This window comes from Ambystoma mexicanum, chromosome 2p (assembly GCF_040938575.1).
Source record: "Ambystoma mexicanum isolate Mex_15411 chromosome 2p, UKY_AmexF1_1, whole genome shotgun sequence".
Classification (NCBI taxonomy): domain Eukaryota; kingdom Metazoa; phylum Chordata; class Amphibia; order Caudata; family Ambystomatidae; genus Ambystoma; species Ambystoma mexicanum.
Window position 1 is genome coordinate 86,147,224 of NC_090923.1, and position 16,197 is coordinate 86,163,420.

Consider the following 16,197-nt stretch of genomic DNA (forward strand, 5'->3'; position numbering starts at 1 on the left):
TGCTTTCCTTCCCATGTTCCCTCCCTTTTGCCTTGTGGGTGCTTTGAAACACAATTTACATGAAGTGTAAGCACATTACACATGCACAATAAAATAAATTAAAATAAATTGTGGCATCTCAAGTGACATGGCCATCCTGGTGAAAAACTTCACACCAGCAGAGTTGAAAACCCAGAAATTGGAGTCATACTCGAGGAATATTTATATTCTAGGACTACTTGAACTAGCTGAACCGGGATATATAGAACTCTTCATTGGAAGACTCTCCTGACATGTTTGGCAAACAAGTCTTGGTAGTAGCTTTATTGCTGGCTTGGCCACGATTCCATATCAAATAAGGCAATTCAACAAACAATATAATCCCTATTGAAAACTATATAATTCACTACAACCATAGAAATCTATTGATCCAGTTTATAAAACAAAAATAAACAATGTATTACTCTATCAATAGGATAGAAAATCTATTCAAATTAGACTAAATCTGCTAAAAAGGTGTAGAACATGTATCGTACAATACAGTTACCAATGATGGCAAGACAGCCAGCCAAGATGCATCCACCTTCATTAAATCTTGCCTGTTTAGTACGAAATCTCCATGCTCCCCCTATAAATTCAGTAATTTCAAAGAGTAGGAATGCATTGCACCATAAACCCTGCGTATGTTGTGCCTCCTAAATAAGAGTATTTTCTTAAATTGTTGAATGCGGTCATACCCGCAAAGCATGCTGAATTTCTTGAACATTTGTTTTTGTGTTTTTCTTTTGCAAAACCATTAAATATTTATAAGGCCGCCTCTGCATAAAACTAGAGGTAAAACACCTAATGTACAGTTTTAGAAAAAAGCAACATAGTCCTCAAATTTATCTAATCTTTGTCCAAGTGTACATATCCCCTCAAGATGATGGTGAAATAGCTGTTAGAGTGCAAGAGACTGACCACTTATACTTTCTAATGAAAAACCTCTGTGTAGGTAATGGCATCACTACCCATATTATTCTACATGTCTCCCATTTCCAAAGCAATCTGTATATGAACCAGGCCAAATCACGAGCTCCACCAATAGGCCGTTTTCTAATCCCCTACGGTAAGGTGGTAATGCAGAGTGGTTCCAGATTTGCAGCCAATATAACAATAGTTACAATTTTATATCTTAAGCGATACCCTTTATACCTAGTTTGAAGCAGAAGGGGGAGTGGGGTGGAATCGAAGTAGATTGGCTTCTAGAGTCAGGTGAGACCAGGAGTCAATGGAGAAAAGAAGAAACAGGAAATTCTGGGTATGAAAGACCTGGGTTCCCTGTAATCGTATCAAATCTATTTTTAACAAATTATAAATAACAAAAACATATTGAATTTCTTTGTTACGTTTGACCGACCCCCCCACCCCCCCACCACCCTCCAGGCCCCCTGTGTCCCTAGATTTATTACCCATCCAACCCTTTTTATTCCCTTACCCCACCCCATATATCCTTTTAACAGAAAATTGTGTTTTCCGTTATTTAGGCTTCATTATAAAAGTAATTTGTTATTGTCGCTTTAACATCACTGTATACCAAGAACTTTAGTAGAGAGGCAGAGTGAAAGGTGCTTGGGTGAGGTGCAGAGATGGAGCGAGAGACCAGGCGGATAATGGAAGGTGGAGCATTGTGCTGAGGAATCTACTCTGGTGGTGGATGTGAGTGCAGTCAAGGGATTATCTGTGAGCGCCGAGAGAGCGAAGCTGTGATTCAGCGTATGTGGGAAAGTGTGGTAGGAGACTGGTGTGGGAGAAGAGCCTGAGTGAGATTGGGAAGGAGACGTGTAGAGTTAAACTAGAAGGAGCTGAAGAGTGAGGGGTTCAGTTGGACAGAAGTGGAAAGGAGGACCAGAGAAGGAAAGACTAGTTGGAGGGGCGATGTGGATGATGTTTCTTATATAGCGCTACACACCCATAGGTCTTCGAGCACTGAACTAATGGAAGACATTATCCCACAGTGGTATCGACCTCAGGAGGATTAACAGCTGAGTTGAACCTGCCACAGCAGGTTTCGCACAGATGTCTGAGGTGAGCGCTTGGGACCGGGAGAGGGGGGAGAGACAGGTGGCAGTAAGAGGTCAAGGAGAGGCAGAGCTAGTAAGGGCAGAGTTGGTGACAACGAGTAAGTAGGGGGAGAACAGAGGGAGAGCTAGGAGGGAAAAGATGGGGGAGAGATGGGATGTGAGAGGCAAACCGGAAAGCGTGTATGTGGGCACAAACCCTGCCTTTAATAATATTGATAAGATCATGGGAAAGGGTAGTATACCTGTAGACAATCCAGTGGAGACCGATGGAAAAGGCCATGGCCATAAGGCTCTCACCAGAAACGTAAGAACAGACGGTAGGATTTGCCAATCTCTATTCTTGGCTACCACCATGGGGCGCAGGGTGTATATGCAAGGCCAAGGCAATTGTTTGCGATCCCCATTAGACTGTACCATCAGACAGTGTCCTACAAAGAGAAAATCATGATTATTTTAACATTGTCAAAATTCCTCGAACCATCTCTTTGGAGTTGAGCGATTATATTAGTATTTCAGTATTTCACCCGGCAAGTGTCACAGATGATTAAGTCAACGTTTCCCTGCCGACTTTCAGCTTGTCTGCTCTGATCTCTTCCCCATTCCATTTCCACACTAGTTGACCTACATGAGTTATATTGCCAGTAGAAAATCTTTAACTACCTGCCTTTCTGCATCCCTACGGTATTTCCCTTTTTGTTTCATACATTATCAATGTAATGATGTATGAAGACATGAATTCCTGACCTTCCATTTGTACCTAAGCAGAGGCATGCATCTTTCAATTTTGTGGACTTTACATTGGTTTTCAAATTTGGTTGCCTTTGCAGTGGGTTAGTAAACTCTAAAGCTGGATAATGCAGACAAGCTGGGATATTCCTTTTAAGGTGGTGTTGCTGCAGCAACGTTTTGTTAGCCCTTCCTACATGTAAACTATACTGTAAAGAGTGACCTGTGCATTTTTGAGACTCTAGAGCCTATAGCTGTGGGTTGGGAATCTAGTAAATTGCATGTCGAACGTCCCTGTGGTGTTCCTCTACTGTTGCTTTACGAAACTGCAAGATTTGTCTCCTGTGTTTTTGCTACCTACCAGTAGTGCTACCTTTGGACACAAAATGGTCTAAATTGTGGAGAATGTGAGCAGACTTTGTACAGTTTGTCAGCTTCCTCTTATTTCCCTTTTTCCATCCAACTGCTATACTTCACTGACAAGGAATGTTTGAATACCTTTGTTGCTTGCAAGTAATCCATTTTTTAAAAAACATTTTTTTCCTCAGAAATATGAGCAAGGATTCATCACAGACCCAGTAGTGCTCAGTCCCAAGCACCGAGTTGGGGATGTATTTGAAGCGAAGGCACGTCATGGATTTTGTGGTATTCCGATCACGCATAATGGAAAGATGGGAAGTAAACTAGTTGGAATAATCTCTTCCAGAGACATTGATTTCCTGAAAGAAGAAGAGCGCGACCTTCTCCTCAGTGAGGTTAGTAGACTGGAATTTGCAGCATGGGAAAATATTCGTAGTTCAATATTGGATTATTGGCTGCTCTGGAAACCTCACATTCCATCCTTGTGATCTTTCTGTGGGTTCATGGAATATCTATGACCAGGTTTAAATGCCATTGATTGATTTTTGATTGATATTTCATTTCTATCGCGCTTGTACACAAGTGTTTCAGAGCGCGACAAGGCAAGGGCGGGGAACAGGGAGAACAAAACAGCGATCTTACTAGGCCCAGTGACATTGAGAACGCGCAAGTGGATCGGAGAGGGTGGAGAGGAAAATGCATGGAAGGGGGGAGAAGTGGAAAGTGCGAAGCAGAGGAGAAACAGATAAATGACAATAAAGGCAATAAACAGTGGTAATGCAGCCAGCAATTTGCAAGTGCTAGGTTCAAGGCAGCAGACAGGGTAGGTCTAAGTGCAGGAAGAAAAAGGGGGGTGCTGTATGGGTACAGATACAGACTCCAGTGCAAGGGGTGGCCCGGAGGCAGTGCGGGGGGTTTCAGGATGAGCAGGTATCTGGGCCTGAAGGGCAGAGGGTGGCCAGGTGCACAGTGCCAAGAGAGAACAGATCAGCAGGGGAGAGGGGGAGCAAAGGCAGAAGAAAAGAGGAAGGTCTTGAGGTGCTTCCGGAACTGGAGATGGTTCTCAAGTTTTAGAGTGGCAGGGAGGCTGTTCCAGAGGGAGACCCCAGCCGAATGGGCAGTGCGGGAGGGTGGCAGGATGAGCATTCTGATTTATATTTTCTTGCAGGATATTTGATTGGTGTATGAAAATCTTTATCCTTTCTTCCTACTAGATTATGACAAAACGAGAAGATCTTGTTGTTGCGCCTGGTGGTGTAACCTTAAAAGAAGCCAATGAAATTCTACAAAGAAGTAAAAAAGGTATTTTAACTGAATATAAAGGCCTGTTAATTCTTGGGTTACTATTGAGGGCGGGCAGTCAGGCTGTTTCACCCAACTAGTAAGAGCCACTGTCTTTAAGTAGCACTTAGTCTGCCAGCTCCTGTTGTGGAAAAGGCACCTTGCTGTATATATTTTAAAATATTGTGTAGTTCACGCTTCAATGGGTCTATGTATCTCTTTGCACTTGAGTGGTTTTTATGTGAATCTAAGCCAAAGGTCAACCTCTGAAGCACCATGTATATAGGAATTCCTTTTTCTAGAAGTGAAATTAGTGCAAGTTTCTCGTGTATATTGTAGGTGTGGATTTTATAAAAGTTTAATTCACTATAAAGACCACCCCGGACTGTACATGGATGCCAGTGAGATTCCTGGTGTTCTCAGAAAAGACACTTGTAGAAGTCTTGTTTGTTGTGGAAAATCGTTGTAAATATGTTGCAAAGTATCAGTTGTCTGGATATCTGTATCTTCCTTCAGAGTCTGTCCTTTTCGTGAATTTAGTGGCAGAATTATTTCTACTCCCAACATGTAGCATGTTGGTTCTTGCGTTCTTTCCCATAATGGTTTGTGGACACTTTGGTAATTTTAGTACACATGCCACAGTGTAGCACAAGCGTTCTTTTTCTAGCATAGATTTTGCACACTTAGCATTTTTACTGTCTTCAATCCAGTGTCAGTGGTTTCATAGTGTTTTTCTAGAAATGGCATTTTCTAAGGGCGCATGACTCGAGTTCCCAGAAAGCAGCAGGTCGCTTGTCGCCATCCACTGCCTGCCTACTGATGCAGGTTCTTGGAATTGTCGCATTCCTTCTTGTCTGTGCGTAGCGGTAAATGGAGAGTGGGAGGGCAGGCAATTTGGCAGCAAGGGGATCTACAAGCAGCCATGGGAGGAAACTGTGGAGAGCAGATCACCCAGCCTCGGGTAGGGTAGGATGTAAAGGGTGGGTTATTGGAACCCCGCCTCCTGAACTGTACATGCCGAGGGGGGATGTCGACGGAGGAGGTTGCAGTGTGTGGGGGCGTAAATCTGAGAAGGCCTATCTTCTGGTCCTTGCCCTTCTGTGCCGGCAGAGTTAAGGTCTGCGTTAGGGAGAATTCTAATTCCCTTCTACCTTGGATACATACCCCCAGCTCTTTTTGCTGGACTTTAGGACTTTTAATTTCTAACCTGGAGAGAGGGAGACCTTTTTCCCCACTCTCCTGTATTTTTCTATGATTTGGATTGGTTTCTTTTGACTTTGGAGTCTGACAAACTCCATCAGCGTCAACTTTACATTGTGACACACAGCACCTTCAGTGCAGTGGCACAGGGCAGTCTTAGATTTACCTTCTCTTGGTAAAACTGTTTCCAAGAGCAGTGAAGTGAAATTGACTTTATTTACATTTAGTAACTTTCTAGACCCAGCACACACTTACCATATGGTGCTGGAGGGGTTACTTAGTATCCCCTTTGTCTAGTTTCTCATGTAACATTTTTATGTTACTCTTTCTACAATTAATGGCTGGTGGCAGTGGTTTACTTTTTCCTACCGTGTGTTTTTACCTCGGGCTGCAATCGTCAAAATGGCCCTGGTATTCTTTTTTTGCCATTTCTTGTTGGAAAGGTCCTTCTTGTGATTTACTCTCCGTGCCAAACCAGGTTTGGTCCCTTTCTTAGTTTTGTCTTTGGCCGGATTCACGAGTGAAGCCTGCCTCTGACTCCAGCGCGTCTAGCAGGGCAGGAAGCGAGGGAGGTACCCGTAACTCCCTGTGCTTACTCTCCTTGGTTACAGGAATGCACCCATGGGTGATTGGCTGGAGGACAGCCCCCCCCTGCTGTGTGATTGACAGCTAGGCTGTGAATGAATGGGAGAAACCTACATAAAAGGTGAGGCTTTTTGCTTGGAAGACAGTTAACCACTGGACGAAGGAATCCGAAGAAGAACTTGGAAGAGACGCCTGCGGCAACTCCTGGACCGTTTGATTGCTCAGTGAAGCCCTGCTGCTGTGCTGAAGCTCCAAATTTGTCTAGACTAGAGGAGACCTGCAAAGGACGACATGGGTTGGTGAGACCAATTGACCCCAAGACGAGCTCTTCTGGAAATTCTCTCGGAGCTGGCTGTACTTCCATTGCTGCTGCAGGTACCGAAGTGCCAGGGAGATGATTGCCACAATCGAGTGGGTGCCTTTAAAGTCGGACCCGAGCTCCAGGAAGATACTCCGGACTCCCAGGAAGCAGGACCGACCAAGCCTGAGCCACCTCAACAGAGTGCTGGACCCCAGATGCGAGGAAAGTCCAAAGTGGTGTCCAAGAACCGTAGTGTTGCTATTTGCGAGAGCCGCGAGGAGCTGAAACCGTGAAGTGCCGCTGATCTGAAGTTTGTCCATTGCTGCCGACCTTCAATTTGTAGTGCAGGAGTCCGCAGACGTCCTTCCTCTTGTCCCCACGACTGAGGCCCAGGAACAGGATCCGCAGACCTACACAGGAACAGAAGCCGGCTGGAACAGATTTCTTCTAACCAAAGGTACTGTAAAACTAAGAGGACTTACCTCTTGTTGTGTAGCCTTACTTGTTCTCAGTTGAGACTTGTCCAGGTTGCTTTTGCAGAGTTGCTTGCAGCTTTGCCCCTCACAGCTTGTAGCCCTACAGTGATTCTCTTTTTTTCTTTGTGTAGAAAAAAAGACTTCTAAAACATTGAGACTTTTACTTAATTGCAAGAAGTTCTTCAGCTCACCTACACTTTGTGCAATTAAATGTGGCTGGCCTCGCTCCCTGACACTCTTCTCACCTCTGACATTATGCTTTACATTTCCTCCAGGAAAGGGTTAATTTACCTTGCATGGGGGGGAGAAGGGGTTCAAAAGTACTTGCCTGCTTCAGAATATTTGTGTAACCTTTGTTTTATTCCCAAACCCTTTTCTTTGACATCAAACTCTGTATTGCTCTACTCTAAATGTACCAGTGATATATTAATGCCCACAGTGTCCTAATTATTTAAGTCACTTCAGGGTATAGGAACCATCTGTGTGCCATCCCAAATGGGTACTTGCTGATTTAGAGAAACTAAGTGTATTTTGTAGTGTTTTTGTGTTGTATATTGCTCCCTTCTGAAGAAGGCTTATTCAACCGACTGTTAAATACATTAATAATTGTTTAATCAATAAACTTTGAGTGTAAGAGTTTATTTGAATACTTGTCACTGTGAACCTCTGTGTAAAAACCCTACTGCTCACATTTAACCCTCTTGAGATGAGCCTGGCTGCTCAGCCACATTACCAACCTGTGTAGTACAGACTGTTGCCAAAGGTTGGGTTACCTATTGCCAGGAGGACAAGGTTGGTGTAGTCTCCCAAAGGGCACTGCATACAATCTTGCTTAACAGTCTGCACACATGTCCTTACTTCTGGTGGATCGTGGGCTTCCGGAGATGTTGAGTTTGGCTTCTATGCCGACTTCAAAGGCTTGCTGCAGTTAGCCCACCTTTTCATCGCTTAACGGCTCCAACTGATGCCAGTTTGCTTTCTTTGGTTCTGCAAAGCTCTACATGACTGAGTTACTCAGCCTGTCTATACTCTGCTATGCTTAGGTCGAACGCAGGAGTGTGCTTGCCTTTTTGTAGCGTGGCAGTGCTCATGCCTCACAACCAGGTACTACTTCTGACACTTCTCGGGCCCTTTTACAGCGAGTTTCTCTCTTTGCATCTGCATAGCTGTGTTAAGCCTCTCAGCTTTTTGTGGTAGTCTCTGCCACTTCACCAGATACCAGTCTTAACAGCTCTGCTCAGATTAATCATGGAAAGGCGAAGTTCAGCTTTGATTTGGTCATCTGTTTTCCACAAGCAAATTGTGGCATGTTTGTTTTTCAGGCAGTTGTCTGGTTTTAGTATTGAATCTCCACCACCACCAATCTGTAGCAGTTGATGTTTGAATATATATACTCTGTAGAATATATATTTTTTTGTATTGGTGTGCTCCCGCAAATCTTTTTGCACTTATTACATGAAACAAAATCATTTAAAATAAGATGGAAGAAATGTAGACAAATAGATGGATAAAAGAAAACTGCAGCAATTTTCTACATAATAAATCACCTCTTCCAATCTTGCCATGAGTTACTATCACATCTACTTGTACTATAGCCACTAGACCTAAGAGGTAATCGTGCCCCTTTTGTGCAGCACCTCAGTTCTATGATCCATCTCGTGCAGCTACACAGTAAACCAGCTTGTTGCATTCATCTAGCAATCTAGATGCTATTTCCCGTTGCTTCATGATAGCAATTGTTAATCCCGTGATGGAGCCAGCCATACATCTCCCCAAAACATCAGGGAGGTAATTGTGCTATTATCAGGCAAACTGATTTAAAAGAAACTTGCACTCCTGCTGTTCCAGTGTCAGATTAGAAGAGATTAACGCCTTCTATTTTCTCATCTAAAGGTTGTCCCCTGAGATCAGGTAGAGGTTCACTGTCTACCTCCTCTTGAGCTGAAGCTAGAAGCAAAGCTCCCACTTCTGGTCTTGAGACCTAGGATTTTAGACGGTTGGTGTGAAAGACCCTGGGGCCCTCCTTAGGATTGCTGAAGTCCACCAAATAATTGACCTCCAAGTTTTCCCACAACCTTGAAGGGTCCAATCCATTTGTCCTGCAAGGCCCTCTGCCTTGTAAGTACCATAACAAGAACTAGCTGGTCTTGAGTAAACTCAACCATGTTGGCCTTCTAGTCATGCCAATGCTTTACCAGAGCCTGACCTGCTTTCAAGTTTTCTGAAGCTTCTGTCATCATTTGTGTCATTCTCCTTCGGAGACCTAACACATAGTCAGTGACTCTCACTGGCTTGTAGGAAGGAGCACTCTCAACCCTTCTTTGATTAGGGCCAATGGACCTCCAACTGTATGACCATAGAGAAGTTCAAAGGGACTAAATCTAACCCCTTCTTGATGGACTTCTCTATAAGCAAAGGGAAGGCATGGCAGTAGAAGGTCCCACTTTCTTCTAAGGAGTTCTTCTAAAGCACCTATCATGCTCTTCATAGTTCTATTAAACCTCTCTACCAACCCATTCGTCTGGGGATGGTAGGCAGTTGAGAACTTGTAGGTCACTCCAGTTTTTCCACATAGCCCGCATGTAGTGGGACATATAATTGGATCCCCTTTCAAAGATAACCTCCTTATGAAAACCACTCTGGTGAAAATACCAAGTTGGCCCTTAGCAACTGCCTGAGCAGTAACAGTTGTCCTAGGTATAGCGTCGGGATACTTGGTAGCATGGTCTACCATAACCAATATAAATCGGTTGCCTGAAGATGTGGGAGGGTCTAATGTAGATTCCTATCCTCTCAAAAGGAACTTGCACCACTGGTTGGGGCACCAAGGGAGCCACATTCTTGACTCCACTCTTGCCAGATGTCTGATAAGTGTGACAGTTCCTACAGAATTCATCTAAATCAGACCCCAACTTAGGCCAGTAGAAACATAGAGAAAGCCTTTCCTTGGTCTTCTTTTATAACCCAGTGACCAGCCAAAGAAATCTCATGGGCTAACTGTAGGAACTGAGGCCTCCCCTCCTGGGGCACCACAAATCTCCTGTAGTCTCCTGGGGCAGACTCAGTAGGCTCACTGTAGAGGAGGCCATCCTTCCAGTATAACCTGTGCTTCCCTGGTGTCATGATCTCTGCTTCCAAAAGGTCAGGGTTTTCCCAACCCCCTTGGAAGCAGATCCATAACCCAGGTTCCGAGTGCCAACCAGTCCCAATTGGGACCTTTTGGACCCAGTCCTGGCGCCAGTGGCACCAGGCTCATAAATATGCCCAGTCCCAGCGCTGGAAGCGCCGGGCTCATAATGCTTGGGTGGACTTACCTTCAGCAGACCATGCTGCTTACTTGCCTGCCAGTTGAGCCTCTGATCCTCTTCTGTTTGGAACTACTTTTCCTGTTGGGTGGGGCTGGAGCCACTCCCTAGATTCAGAACACTGGAACTCTTCTGGAAGGCAGGAACTCTTTTCTTACCAGGAACTCTTTTCTTACTTAGGCCTGGCTGTGGAAGGAGACATCTAAGCACTACAGGAGGCTATTTAAACCACACCCGGTGGATGAATCTTGCTTTGCGTTATTCTGCAACCTCTGCAGCAGAACGCTCATCGTGTCTTCTGCATCCGGTCCTGGGCCTAAGGAAAAAGGCTTACCATCCTGAATCCAGTCTTCAGCAACACCTATAAAGACAAGAAAGAACAGGTTAGCATTCCGGCATCTGAAAGGTAAAGGCTTACCTACTCTTCGCACGCTCCGGAGGCCTTCGGCGCTTCATCCCGCATCTGAAAGACAAAACAAGGTGCGTTTAAAGACATTGGGGAACTTTAATATTCACGTGCCATTACTCCTTTCCACATCTAATCCAGTGGGTATTCCGGCACCCTGCAGCCGCTCCGAACTCGTACCTGCAAAATAAAAAGACAGTTAGAGCGCATAGTGAAGCAGGCAACAAGCGCTTACTTACGTGCTTCCAGGCGCTTCTATTCATCACACGGGTTCCATCTTCAACTCACTTCAGCCCGTCATCCGCCATCGCCGGAACCCTGCAAAACAAGAGACATCATTACTAAAGACTTTAAAGACATTTGAATGACTCGAAACTTACCGTTCGTGCAGTAAACGACGGACAGCAGTCCTCTGAAGTCAAGAGGCCTGCGCTACCTATCCAGTGAAGAAACTGGTTACAGCACCCTGCCCCGAGGCAGATGGAGAGCTCGGCATTCACTTACCTAAGGTGAGAGCGTTAACCTTTGGGGGTCTACAGGAGAGGAGAAGAGGAAAGAGATAGGAACACCCCAATAACCCCAGTTCATTAACCCCATATTTTCTATCTGCAGACATCTTACTCTACACGTCAGGCATACAGTGCACAGAGGTCCAGCCCAAAGAGCCAACCGGGTGCTACACATCACCTTTGAAGATACGGTAGTCGCCCAGTCACGACCGGCGCCTCTGCGAGAATCAGGTGAGCGTTACAGAACACAAAGCCTACCGCAAAACTCTCGCCCAGGCGCTGTGGAAACCTCGGATACTGACCCTCTAGCCCGGTTACTTGGGGAACTAAGGGCAGAAGTGCATGCAGCTCGTCAGGAAACGAATGCTCTAAGAAGGGAACTAATTATTTCCAAGGAGAGAACAGACAATCTTGCTAGACAAGTGCTAAAGTCACAAGCCGGACAGACCCCGTTACCCGCATCAGGGGCAAATCTTCCTTCAACATCCTCTATGAATCCAGTGCAGATCAACCTACCTGGGAATGTACCTCTGGCTCCGCCCGAACGATTTTCTGGTGACCCAAAGAGGTTTGCAGTATTTATCAATCAGTGCCGGTTGCACTTCTTATGCCGGCCAGCAGCCTTTCCAACTGATCAAGCAAATGTAGCTTTTGTACTTTCGTACCTTAGTGGCAATGCGGCAGACTGGTCGATCCCTCTAGTTAATGAAGATGATCCGGTTCTCCATGATTTTCAAGCCTTTCAGCTTAGAATGGAAAAACTGTTCGCAAGACATTCACAGGGGCAGGCCTTGGACAATGAGCTTCTTTCGTTGCGACAGGGTAATCAAGACCTTTTGGCTTATATTGCATCTTTCAATAGACTAATAGTGGAAACTCAATGGCCTGAGGACAAAAGGATTACGCTGTTTTATAGAGGTCTACGTGGAGAGCTCAAAGACGTTTTAGCCCAAGTAGTGAATCCCCCACAAGACTGTTCGGATTATATAGACTTGGTCGTTCAAATAGATCACAGGCTGCAGAACAGGAAGGCCGATCGTTCCAAGTTTGATGCTCGAGTATTTTCCAAACCGCCAACTCCTTCCAAAGGAGTAGACTCCTGGGAACCCATGCAAATAGGGGGTCTGAAAGGTCCTCTAACACAAAGGGAGCGGGAAAGGAGGAAACAGTTGCAATTATGCCTATATTGCGGAAACTCAGGGCACTTTCTTCGAGACTGTCCGGTGAAACCTGCCAAGAAGGCAGTAGGAGCTGCAGTTACCAAAGTTACAAACTCTGAGCAGGGAAACGACCTCGCCCGACAAGAATAGAGGTCCTCTTGCCGAGCGTGAAAACCAGTTCCGTGACCTCGCATTTCGTGATACCTATGGTCCTCATTAGCCCTGATAATCCGGATCGATTACATGCAATTGAAGCTTACGTCGACAGCGGTGCCATCGGCAATTATGTGGATCATGAAATGGTTTTGAGGATGAATCTAACTCTTTGTCCCAAGGCTGTAAAGGACGTCATTACTACGGTGGATGGTACGGAGATAGCCTCCGGGCCAGTAACGCATACCACTCAAGAGGTGACGCTAGTAAGTCAAGATGGACACCATGAGAAGATCGTGTTCGATGTGATCAAGGCCCCTCAGTTTCAGATTATTCTAGGAATACCTTGGTTAGAGAAACACAATCCTCTGATCGATTGGCGAGCAAGAACGGTCCAGTTTCCAGAATGTGTCTCTACTTGTCACCCTCCACCTGGTGTTGCACTGGCCGCAATTTCTTCAGAGACTCCCCAGTTACCTCCCGAATACCTAGAATACCAAGATGTTTTCCGGAAGGATCAGGCAACTCTCTACCTCCTCATAGGTCTTATGACTGCCAGATAGACCTGATACCTGGATCTACTCCTCCTTGTAGTAGAATTTATGCCCTCACCGAGCCTGAGAACCTTCACCTTCGACAATACCTGGATCAATACCTGGCAAATGGGTTTATTCGTCCTTCCAAGTCCCCTGCTTCTTCAGCTTTGTTCTTCGTTCCAAAAAAGGAAGGAGACCTTAGAACTTGTATCGATTATCGCTCCCTGAACCAGATCACCGTTAAGAATAGATATCCGTTACCTTTGATCCCTGAACTCCTGGACCAAGTCAGAAAAGCATGCATATATACAAAGCTGGATCTTAGAGGAGCTTACCACTTGGTACGAGTAAAAGAGGGCGATGAATGGAAGACGGCCTTCCGCAGTATGGGCTATTTGAATATCAGGTCATGCCCTTCGGACTTTGCAATGCCCCGGCCGCCTTTCAATATTTTATGAACGATGTCCTCAGAGAGCTCATAGATGTATGTGTTGTTGTTTACATTGACGACATCCTCGTTTATTCTTCATCGGAATCTGAACATCGGAAACACGTGAAAATGGTCCTCGAAAGATTGCGTCAACACAAACTTTTCGCTAAGTTGGAAAAATGTGTTTTCAACGTGACTGAAGTTGAATTCTTGGGATTCATATTATCACCTGGCGGAGTGCGTATGGATTCAAAGAAGGTCGATGCAGTTCCCAAATGGCCATCACCATCCTCCGTAAAAGGTGTGCAAAGCATGTTAGGCTTCGCTAACTTTTACCGCAGGTTTATCCCCGAATTCTCTCGAATAGTCCAGCCCATCACTGCCTTGTTAAAGAAAAACAAACGTTTTGAATGGTCTACCGAGGCGGAACAAGCTTTCCAGGATTTGAAGACTAAATTTATCTCTGCACCAATCTTAAAACACCCTCGCCCCGAACTCCCCTACATCGTGGAAACTGATGCTTCAAGCCTTGCCATGGGGGGGGGGTTCTATCACAAAAGGACCCGGTAACCAATCGGTTGCATCCCGTGGCATTTTGGTCCCGCAAATTCTCGCCTCCTGAAATCAATTACACGATTACTGACAAGGAACTTCTGGCTATCAAGTCTGCCTTTAAGGCTTGGCGGCATTATCTGCTGGGGGCCCGACACACCGTTACTGTGATTACGGATCACCGAAACCTGCAATATTTGAAGACCGCAAAAGCCCAATCCTCTAGACAACTCCGTTGGGCATTATTCTTTGCCGAGTTTGACTTCATAATTACCTATCAACCTGGTACAAAGAACGGTAAAGCCGATGCCCTTTCTCGGATGGGAGTGGAAGAACACTTGGTCAACCCTAAACCTGTACCAATCATTCCCGAACAAAGAATTCTGGGTGTAATCGCCACAGAATCCATAGAGAAATTAAGGATAAAGCCAGGCAACTTGTAACTCCAGCAGACATACAGAATTGGCATCTGCAGGGAAAGGACTTTGCAGTAAAGGACAACTTATTGTATTTCCAAGAACGATTATACCTACCCAGCACAGATTTACAGAAAAAAGTAATCTCTTGTTATCACGACTCTTTAATGGAAGGTCATCCCGGTATAGCCAAGACCTCAGAAAAGATCAAGCGCTACTTCTGGTGGCCGTCTTGGAAAAAAGATATCAGAGACTTTATAATGTCCTGTGGAGTATGCGCCCAAAACAAGAGTCAAAAGGAAAGACCAGCAGGCTTCTTACGCCCTATTGACATCCCACCTCGCCCTTGGCATACGCTTTCTATGGACTTCATCACCGATCTACCTCCATGCTCCGGATACAATACGATTCTAGTAATCGTGGACTTATTCTCCAGATTGGCGCATTTCATTCCGCTCAAAGGCTTGCCAACAGCAGCAACTCTGGCCCGAGAATTTCTCGAAAACATCGTCCGACTGCACGGTTTTCCTTCGGTTCTAATTTCGGATCGAGGTAGTCAATTTATTTCTCATTTTTGGGGAAGTTGCTGTCGGTCGGCTCAAATTGATGTGAGACTATCGACCAGTCACCACCCTCAGACCGACGGACAAACCGAGAGGACCAATCAAACTCTGGAACAGTATTTACGCTGCATGCTGCAACAAACTGAAAAAACTTGGAAAGATATCCTTTGGATAGCCGAGTATGCCTACAATAACTCTGTCCATTCGGGAACTGGGAAAACCCCGTTTTGTCTTTTGTACGGCAGTCACCCTCGAACCTCGGAGTTGGATCCCCTCCAAGATCTTGAAACACCAGCAGTAGACTACCTGCATTCTACAATCACCCAAGCCTTTAAGGAAGCTGTTTCTCACCTTCAAAGGGCTAAAGAACAATACAAGAAAGGAGCAGATCAACATCGGAAGGAAGCCCCTCACTATCAAGTAGGGGATCAAGTCTGGTTATCCACCAAATATCTATCTCTAAAAGGGCCACGCACATTCAACCCAAGATACCTTGGTCCCTATTCCATCACTACCATAGTAAACCCAGTAGCGGTCAAGTTGGACTTGCCCCCGCACATGAAGATACATCCGGTCTTCCACGTCTCTCTATTAAAACCCGTGCAACCTCAAACCCGACTAACCAAATCTCCAAAACCTATCCTAGTGGATGGAGAACTCGAGTTTGAAGTCAAAAGCATTCTGGACTCCAAGATCTCCAAATCTAAACTATTCTACCTAATTGACTGGAAAGGCTACGGCCCCCAAGAGAGATCCTGGGAACCTGCTGAATATGTCCACGCTCCTCGCCTAATCAAAAGATTTCACCGAACATTTCCTGACAAGCCAAAACCCCCGGAGAAGCCCGGTTTGGGAGGTGTCTTGAGGGGGGGTACTGTCATGATCTCTGCTTCCAAAAGGTCAGGGTTTTCCCAACTCCCTTGGAAGCAGATCCATAACCCAGGTTCCGAGTGCCAACCAGTCCCAATTGGGACCTTTTGGACCCAGTCCTGGCGCCAGTGGCACCAGGCTCATAAATATGCCCAGTCCCAGCGCTGGAAGCGCCGGGCTCATAATGCTTGGGTGGACTTACCTTCAGCAGACCATGCTGCTTACTTGCCTGCCAGTTGAGCCTCTGATCCTCTTCTGTTTGGAACTACTTTTCCTGTTGGGTGGGGCTGGAGCCACTCCCTAGATTCAGAACACCGGAACTCTTC

At 45.5% G+C, this 16,197-nt stretch overlaps 1 protein-coding gene across 4 annotated transcripts in view; it reads left to right on the forward strand.

Annotated features, from left to right (window-relative positions):
- The window catches only part of IMPDH2 (inosine monophosphate dehydrogenase 2), a 603,389-nt gene that overhangs the window by 87,065 nt on the left and 500,127 nt on the right, over nucleotides 1–16,197 (forward strand). For all 4 annotated transcript variants that reach the window (XM_069643304.1, XM_069643305.1, XM_069643307.1 and 1 more), the window contains 2 exons: nucleotides 3,317–3,523; nucleotides 4,343–4,430. In XM_069643304.1, the coding sequence (XP_069499405.1) occupies nucleotides 3,317–3,523; nucleotides 4,343–4,430 (295 nt within the window). The remainder of the gene's footprint in view (nucleotides 1–3,316; nucleotides 3,524–4,342; nucleotides 4,431–16,197) is intronic.